This window comes from Acanthisitta chloris, unplaced genomic scaffold (assembly GCF_000695815.1).
Source record: "Acanthisitta chloris isolate BGI_N310 unplaced genomic scaffold, ASM69581v1 scaffold34726, whole genome shotgun sequence".
Classification (NCBI taxonomy): Eukaryota; Metazoa; Chordata; class Aves; order Passeriformes; family Acanthisittidae; genus Acanthisitta; species Acanthisitta chloris.
Genome location: NW_008680366.1, coordinates 1 through 10054, shown reverse-complemented (window position 1 = coordinate 10054; position 10054 = coordinate 1). Strand labels below are relative to the sequence as shown.

The following is a 10054-nucleotide window of genomic DNA, read 5'->3' as shown; positions in this document are numbered from 1 at the left end:
TCTAAATTACAGTCCGTAACTGTTAAAACAGCCCCAATATACTGCAAAGATTATAAAAAACATGTTGGTGACTGCGTATTTTTCGAAAGATATTTGAATCAGTCCCACAAACAGATTCTCTTTTCATGCTTGCTCATTTGGATTAAAAAAAAGGAACAGTCCCACACACTTTGAAAACCCTGAAGTTTGGGAAGATGGCACAGCTTTCAAGTAAAAAAAATTGCTTTTATCCCGAAGAATTAAATTCATCAAAGTAGTACCTGAAAACAAGATGTATTCAGACAGGTTTAGCTATGCAGCAGAACAAAGTAAAAAGTATGACTATGGTATGTCAGTGGCTCCAAGTACAGATTAAAATAAACTACTTTTAACAAATTGCAGCTCCAGTGGCTATGTGGCTGGGCAAGACACAAGAGGTTATCAATGGACCTCTTTCAACTTTGTGACACTTGGATACACTGACCTTTACAAGCTTCACTAAGAGCTTATCTCCATTTAATTATTCCCCTCCTCCTTTAAATATAGCTTTTCTTACATGCAGTCAACATCAGCCATACCAAATCGCAACACAAAATGCAGAGATGATCCTAACTCTACAAAACAGGTCAAGTTACATTTTCTGCCTACAACTCAACCTCAGTCTCATACAGAAGATACCATCTCTTTTCCAAACTTGTAAGATTTCTGATGCAAATGAGCAATCTCTTTTCCAAACTTGTAAGATTTCTATGCAAACGAGCTAACAAGTCTGAAATAAAAGTTAAAATTTCAAATATTTACTTAGGGCTGCCCCTTCGCCTTCAAATGTTCAAATATCAATGACATAAGAAAACTGCATAATGGGAGTAATAACTTTCAAAATCTTAAAACCAACAGAAGCATAAAATTAAATCTGGCTCAGATCTTGGGATTCCAAATCAACAGAAGCACAAGATTCTGGGTACTTAGTCAAGAACTAACAATGCAAGCTTTTGTAACATGTGCAATAGTACGATATGGCATTCAATAAACCTGGGAACAAATATTTCACTGTCACATTAGCAACATTTCTAAGTGGGCTCTGATCAAGTTACTACATGCCGTACCACAAATGGTTAGGAAAAGTAGAAAAACCTGTTGAAGAGAAGCAGAATCATTTGGTCTCCAGAAATCTAGAGAGAAAACTATCCTGGTTTTGGCTGGGATAGAGTTAACTTCTTCTCAGTAGCTGGTACAGTGCTGTCTTTTTGGATTTTGACTCTCTTCCCCATTCCATGGGTTGGAGGGTCAGGGGGAGGTGAATGAGCAGCTGTGCGCTTAGTTGCCAGCTGGGATCAAACCAGGACAATTACTCGTTGCATAACTTACTTAAATATCAGCATGTCCAAGTCAAAAATAATTTTTTTGCTAATAGGGATCTGTGCTAAAACCCAACAGCACATACAGGCATAACTGCAATGCCTTATCTGACATAGAAGCCTTAAAGAAGATATCAAAGTTAAATTCAGTTTTCTGGCCTCTTCTGCTTTGTCAAGACACACTTTAATATACATTTGGCAATGCATTAACCTGCTGATCACTAGAGTTGCATTAAGTTTGGGTTTATGCTAATAGGGATCTGTGCTAAAACCCAACAGCACATACAGGCATAACTGCAATGCCTTATCTGACATAGAAGCCTTAAAGAAGATATCAAAGTTAAATTCAGTTTTCTGGCCTCTTCTGCTTTGTCAAGACACACTTTAATATACATTTGGCAATGCATTAACCTGCTGATCACTAGAGTTGCATTAAGTTTGGGTTTAGATCACAAGAATTATATTCAGCTGCAGGAGTTTAAAAAACATGCAACTTTTATTTGCATGGTGAACATAACCAAGACACAGAGCAGGAATACAGTCTTTGCAGTTCTCCTTTCTGAAGGATTGAGAAGTATCTGTACATTCTCAGCAAAGATTTGCCAGACTCTCTAAGGCTTCTTAGCAACTGATACTGCTATCTGCTGGTAGGGCAGCCACACAGCAACAGAGAGCAGGATGAGAAAATGAGAAAGAAAAAGACCATTCATATTTGGGCCACAGTATCTAGGCAAGATAAGAGTGACCTACTGCAAGCAAAGACACCTTTTCTTTTTTCGTGAAATAGGAAGAGGTCAGTACTGCTTAATTGTCTGGGTGTTTTGTTCATTTTTTTTAAACTGTTAAACTTGAAGTGACATTAAAATACTATTACACAGACAGAGCATTTGCAACATGAATGGTAGTCAGGAAGTGGCTGCTACACTACCTACGCCTGCAGCATAGAGTCATGTGACCACCTAAACATATTGTACTTGCTCTTTAAAATGTGTAACTGTAAAAAGCATTTGATCTAACAGTAACTTGTCCATTTGCATCTTAAGGAACAGTATCTTCTGCTTTAACTACAATGCATTACAGGACAGTATACAAACACCTCCACCCACTATTATGTCTTGGTTGTAGTATTTTGTGCTTAAAAAGAAAGAGCCTTATACAAAATAGTTACTAACTTGTGTAAGTCTATCAAACAAGTAATACCGTTACCTTTCTTCAATTCTGTTCTTGTCCATAAGTGGTTGTTTGATCCACTGATTAACTAGCCTTTGTCCTTGAGGTGTTCTGCATTTATTCAGCAAACCAGCTAGAGACTGTGCATTATTAGCATTTTCCACAGAACTCTGGAAAGAAAAAAACATAAAAAGTTAGTCGAGTTTACTGACATGCACTGAATGGCACACAAATTTGCTACCTAGGAACAGATCAGGTTTTTTTCCTATTCAACTTGGTACCGATCAAAAAAAGGCAAATGAAACAGCATGACATTGAAATATTTACACTCTGGTCCCTGGAACATGGCAAGTAAGGAACATTTTGAAGTAAGCCTATTTTGAAACCAATCCTGACTGAACAGGAAAGTTAAAAATGTCCCTAGTTACAGAGCAGTTTGCCCTTTGAATAGAAAAACACACCTTGAGTACTGTGTGCAGTTCTGGACCCCTCAGTTCAGGAAGAATATTGAAGTGCTGGAGCAGGTCCAGAGAAGAGCAATGAGGCTGCTGAAGGGACTTGAGCACAAGTGCCATGAGGAGAGGCTGAGGAAGCTGGGGGTGTTCAGCCTGGAGAAGAGGAGGCTCAGGGGAGACCTTATCATCCTCTACTCCTCCCTGACAGGAGGTTGGAGTCAGGTGGGGGTTGGTCTCTTCTCCCAGGCAACCAGCAGTAGGACAAGAGGGCACAGACTCAAGCTCTGCCAGGGGAGGTTTAAGTTTGATATAAGGTAGAGATTTTTTATGGAGAGAGTGATCAGGCATTGGAATGGGCTGCCCAGGGAGGTGGTGGATTCACCATCCCTGGAGGTTTTCAAGATGAGATTGGATGTGGCACTTAGTGCCATGGTCTAGTGACCACAGTAGGGTTAGACTCGATGATCTTGGAGGTCTCTTCCAACCTGGTTGATTCTATGATATTTGCCAGTTTGCCCTTCAGAAGGTCAAAACATAGGGGCCCTGTCATTTCAGAAAGAGCAGCAAGAAACAGGACTTGGGTATGAGGATTTCACTTGGAGATCTTTAGCAGGGTGTGGGACAGGGATGAGATGGGACACACCACAACAGAACAGGGCAATGGGAAAGAATACAGTTATCCAAATTCTCTCAAGCTTCCCTAGATCATCTTTGGACTACTACAAACATCTCTAAACTTACTGTGTTCAGATTACAGTTTACTGTCTATAATTTAGGTTTAATATTAGCTGGACTCAAGATAGCCTTTTGGGCATTTTTCCTGGGGTTTTGTTTATTTTTTGCACAAACAGCTAGGAAATAAAAATTTTGTTTAACATTGAAAAAGAGCAAACAAGCTTGTTTCAACTCTTGACTTTGAAATGAACATGTCAACCCTCTCTACACAAGAACAGCTGCAATTAAAACAGCAGGCAAGCACTCAACCAGGAGCAGGTCTGGATGCCTGTGAACAACTAGAACATAGGAACAGAATCGGGACAACAGGAAATGAAGACAGCGAGAAGGAATATTGACACATTTAGTCCCAGTAATAACAATATCTAATATCTAAAGTGGATGTGCCTATTTTCAGTGTTGCAGACAGCATTACATATGAAAAGCTTCTGAATGTAAGAAAGTGTCACAGAGTACATATATTATATACTAATAACTTACTTCAGAACATCCCATTTGGAAGGCTACCATTCCACATAACCAACTGCATCTGCTGCATCACAGAACTTACATACCTGACAGAGCAATTCAAATTACAATATATTTTGCCTTTGCTTTAGTTCCTGCCCAAAAGCCTCCCCACAGCCAGCCTGCCACACAGGCAGCTTCCTGCTCCATAGCAAACTCTTCATTCTAAAGCCCACAACAGCTCCTCAAGACAGACATAGCAGTGTATTTCCTATCACAAAACACGTAACACCTGCAAGGACTTATAAGGAACTAAGCTAAAGCAGAACTTCCTAGAACACTTCCATAAAGCTTAAGAAGAGATACAATTTTTGCTTCATTCCCTAGACAGTAGCACAGCATCATGAAATAAAGGAAATTAAAAAAAAACCCAAACAAAACTCAGAACATCTCTCTCCAGGGTTAACCAGCTCAGATGCTGAATATATGCTGTTTGCTTCCAGAAAACCCTCTGAGGTAAACAGGGGACCATTATCTGTGATTTCTTCCTATAAATCTGAAGCTCTAGTGGATTAGCTCTAAGCAAAGATCACTAAGCAGAGTTTACTAATGTGAAAATAGAAAAGCTGATACAACACACCACTTTGAGATCACATATTTCTCCAGATATAAAAAGGGGCAAAGCAGAAAAAGAGATGTGGCAGGAGGCATGCAGAAGCCTGATAACCTGTTTGGATTTGTAGAAAAAGTGTGTAAAACAGTTGAATTCACATTGTCCGGGTAGCATGCCATGATGCTTTCAGAATGTTAAGTACTGTCCTGTTCACTCGAGCTCGCTGCAGCCAGTTCTCCCTTCCCATCACCAACAGCACTGCTCCTGCCATATGGTACAAGTTCCCCTAATACCGTTGAACTCAGGCTTGTACTCTCTTCCCCAAAACCAGCACTACTGTATAAAGCAACTGTGCCTTGGCACTCCCTGTCATAGCACAAAACTACAGAACTCTCCTCCCCTCCCACACCCCAAGTCTGCCCGTGCCACTGGAGATGTGACCTTCTCTGACTAAAACCAAGAAAAGACACAGCACTCCCCTCACTGCTTAGCCAGACTCCTCAGCAGCTACAACCATGAGGTGCTTCTACAGCTCCTGTTATACCTGTACTGGGAGTTGCAACTGTGCAGTTGGGTTACTTATCAAGCAGCTAAGTAAGTATATGGTAAAACAGTTATTGACTCAAGTGTTTATTTCTTACCTGAAAAAGGTTGAGGGCTTGAACAGCTGCATTGTCTAGAATCATATATTGACTAAGATCAAATGTAGTCAGTTCAAATTGTCCAAAATTAGACTCATCTGACAGAAGCTCTAAAAACTTGATAATGGCTGACAAAGACGAAATAGCAACCTGAAGTTTAGTTAAAAAAAAAACACACCACATTCGAGTTAGAAACACTCCTGAATCCAAGAGTATCTGATAGCTGCTCCGAGAGAATTACAGTTGGGGATGACTTTGAGCTAAGTCAATTCCAGCAGGACTGTAAGAGACTCATCCTGTTCAACAAGGCTTCATTTCCATAGAGATGTTCTATGGCACTGCAATGTCTGTCTAGGTAGGTGCAAGAACAACATTTGCATAATCTGATAAACAAAATGTGAAGTGCACACCTTGCCAGCTTTCCAAAACTGTTATCAGGACGTTTCCAGCTCAGGAACACAAACAAGTTACTGCAGATATATGAGATATCATGGATCATCTCAGGACGTGGTTTCAGGGTTAGTTTTCAGCCAGAACAAGGATCTGATCTGACTCACTGCATGGCATTACAAATGCCAGTGCAGCCCAAAAGAGAGGCAGTAGGATGACTGACTTGTTCCGCTGCAACACACTTCAATCACTTTTAATCTGCTATGAAATGACACATTACAGGAGGATAACTCTGAACTTTACACCTGCAGAGAGCATCTGCAGCAAGGGGCATTTTAAAACATGTTGATCAGAACAAATTGCCTCTTGTTTGCAGCCAAGAACAAACATGCAGGCACTAAATCATATACTTAAGTCATAAGACAACACAAAAATATTACCATAAACATTACTTTGCTATCAAATACCAATTTGCCTGTTATGCAAAACAACCAAAGCATTGTGTTTCAGTCCTTGGGCTAGATAGATTATGAATAGGAGGCACCTCTTGTGCAGCCTATTTGCTTACCAGAGTTTACTACTTTAAAGAGATGCATGAAGGGTGATTTCCAGAGCCCCTGGTATCCAGCTTTGACATAGACTCAAGTTGAGCAGAACTGCTAAACACTTCACCAAGAACGTAGAGGAAATCACCTCACATCAGGCGCACACACCACTCCACTTCTAAAAAAACAGAGGCACATTAAACACTGCTCTGTGCTTACCTGCTTTTCCATCTCTGGCAGTGCTGCACTATTCACCTGTTCTTCTTTTTTTGACTTCAACAAGCGATTGAGATCCTGAACAATATCTTTTGTCGTGAAATCCGCCTTCTTCCTGTCTGTAATCAGGATTCCTCCCCTCTGAATGACCTGTTGTTCACAAACACACACAGTATTGCTTTCAGTATTCAGGGGACAGATGTTCACCACATAGAAGCAAACCCTGAAGAGATGTTTACTTACTGCTAGGCTGCAGAGAGAATGACAGACAAGATTTTAGAACAACTTTTGCTTGTTAAAATGCAAATGAGTCAACAGACAAATAATGCATAGAGTTAACATATTTCTCCTTCATTTTCCCACAAATCATAGAGCCTAGCTAGTAAACTAAAATATAGTTTTTTAGATAAAAAACTGTGCCTGTTAGCCGCAATGGTTCCCTTACTTGTCGCAGCTTTCCCATCTCTCCTGCAGTCTCTCCTCCTGGTAGCACACACTCCTTCGGTCCTAGTTGAACCAGTAGAGCTTCAAGGTTTGAGAACTGATCATTATCTGGAAACTCACAAACACTCAATTTTCTCAGGGTAGTGTCGACATAGCCCACTCCTACTACTCTTTGTCCATCAGCATTAGATAGCTTAACGCCCACGACCCCAATGGCCATGGACATATCATTGTTGGCAAAGAGAACTTCCTCAAACTGGGCAAGATTTCCTGGAGAACCCTATTTAGAAAAGAAAAACACTTTTTAGAGTGTGTATATGCACATACTTTCTTTTTTCTTTAGAAAGAACAGTAATGGATAAAACTAAGTACTAAACAGTCCACTAGTATAAAACATACAGCTGTTCTATTTTGTTTAGCCATTCAAATTTTACATATCATCTACACAGAGCAAAGTACCTCAGGTTTCCTTTATTTCCCAGCCTATGGCAAGGATACTGAACAAGCTCTTTCAGTCTCACAGCAGTAGAAAATACAGCAATGTGTAACAGGTATATAACCCATACATAACAAACACATATGGTTTACCATCATAAATCCATGTCAGTCTCTTAAAATCCCACAACTCCAAGCAGAGGAGCTCAGGAAAGAGCTATAGTGTTTTTTTTCTTTCACCTCACAATTATAAAGAAAGGTTGAAAATTGCACCTTGTAAGCTAAATACCAGTCATTTTCTTTGGTGGATTTACTCCCTGCTTTGTTCTTGTAAACTTCCACTCTGTAGTGACGAACCAGAAGCAGATCTCTCACAAAAGATTCAAAGTTCATTTTACTAAGCACAACACTCTCAAGCTTCTGCGTTCCTACAAGAAAACAAACAAACAAACAAACAGAGACCTGAAGTTATTCATTTAGCTTTCTATAATCAAAATCCCCAAGAACAGCCTTCTGGAAAGCCACTATTTCAATATCAATGAACCAAGCATGTAGAATCCACGAAACAACAGAAAACTCACAACATCAACTGGTTAATACTAATGAAGAAAGCAAACTCTATCTCTAAATAAAAGCAACGTTCATTTCCAAATTTCACTAAATCTATATGGTAATATATACAAAGAGATCTGTTCCTCTCACCCTTCTCCTCTCCTTACAACAAAGAGATCTGTTCCTCTCACCCTTCCCCTCTCCTTATGATATTCCTGCCTTGGTTTACTAATTAACATTTCACACATTTTGATCTAATGAGTGGTAGAAGCCTGCTACAAGGTTTCCTTCTGGATAACATCTTTTCTTTCCTGGATAAGCAGCTTCTGTTGACAGAACAGACTGTCACCCTACTTGCACTCAGATGGCAAGACACGTGTGCCAAGACGTGTCCTTTTTATCACAATATAGTCCACAAAAATAACATATTCTCAAACAAAAAGTTTAATAGTTTACATTAAAAGCTAACTTAGAGAGTGGCTAATTGATAAGCTGCTTGCTTCTGCTCCTATAGGAGTGCAGGCAGATGATGCAGCTGAACAAGTTTAATTCCACACAGCTGCCAAGAGGAGCAACACCACTTCCACCTCCAGCACCAGCCTTCTTGCAGAATGAGGTAACTCCAGTCCTGAACAAACTGGGTAAGTACATTAAGTTTTTTGCCAGATTGGGAAGTGGAATTAACTCAGACTGCTGTCAGATACGAGAGCTAGCAAGCACAGCCAATAGACAGGGAATACCACATTCTTCTTTTTAGCAGCATGACTTCATCACATTTAAGGCTCTTCCTCCCTTGACATGAAAGATGTTAAAACCGCAAATTTCCATGCTCATAGGAATTAATGAGTTTTTAATTTTCTTTCCTCTCCTCAAACATCTAGTAAGACTTTTCGTTTGGAAACAGGTTATAAAAACCTAATTCTGCATAATTAGGTTATCTTTCCCAGTGCAGAACTGTCCAACAAAACACAATTTTTCCTACTTTTTCAGTTGAGACTGCAATGTACACTTGGGGGGTTATGTCAGCTGAACTTTAGGTGTGCTTTGAAATCTTCCTGAAAGTAAAGAGTGCAGTTTTATGCTGACTTCTAGATGGATAAGGTAGATTAGGCTTTAAAGGGCTTACAAGAGGCTTACATCTGTGAATGATAACTTTTAAATAGAATACAAAAACAGTGATACATGTGTTCATAGTCCAGAAGATACATCAAGCTCATAGCTTGAAACTATCAAGCTCTACAACTTCTCAGAAGTTGTTAGGTTTTTGTTTGGTTTTATTTGTTTGGTTTGGGGGAGAGGCTGGGATGGTTTTCTTGTATTTTACATGAGCTCACCACTCACAACAGAAAGTGAAAAACACATGCATAATGCCATTGCTCACACACACAAAACAGAGAGGTTTATTTTGCAAAGTATTAAGGCAGTAACTTAGCAACATTGTGCTCTTCAAGTTTAAGGCTAATACTAAGGTTTGTCTCTTCTGACAAGATCATTTATCTTTATGCCCTTACATCCAACATCTGCAAGCTCCAGCATCCTATACCAAGTGATAAATGAAAAGCAGCAGGGGTGGATGGAAGAGAGAACTTTATGCAATACATAAACACTACTTATTTCTGCAGGCCGTTGGTAAACCACTGTTTTCCCAGCACCTGCACTACAGAACTGCATGAGTTCCATCCTCAGTTATCACAGAAAATATCATGCCATCATTTTCTCAGACAGAAATCCACCAACGTGCTGGGAAAATGTCATCAGTCCCTGCAGCATGTGCTCAACCAAGCATCCACATCCGACAGTCCTGCAGCACGAGCTTGCCTGACGTGATTTCTGCTGGAGATACCTTCCTACGTCTGTACACCTACATCTGCCATACACGTCCTACTCAGCACGGCTACTAATCACCACCTCAGCGCTGCGAGAGGCTTTAGAAAAAAAGATTCGCGTTCAGCTACGCTTGACTCCGAGCCGCAATGAATCCGAGCGGACACCGAAACCCGGAGACCTCTCAACACCTCCCTCCCCACATCCATCCGCACCGAGCGCGGCAGGAAGGGCCCGCGGCACCGCCTGA

At 40.3% G+C, this 10054-nt stretch overlaps 1 protein-coding gene across 1 annotated transcript; it reads right to left on the bottom strand.

The window, feature by feature from the left end:
• Positions 1-226: 226 nt before the first annotated feature.
• Positions 227-7856, bottom strand: LOC103805044 (DNA mismatch repair protein Msh2-like; the record flags this gene model as incomplete). Its single annotated transcript, XM_009077678.1, has 6 exons — positions 227-260; positions 2544-2677; positions 5399-5548; positions 6553-6699; positions 6995-7273; positions 7702-7856. Coding segments are annotated over 6 exons (899 nt in total), but the record flags the coding sequence as incomplete, so codon positions are not given.
• Positions 7857-10054: the final 2198 nt, after the last annotated feature.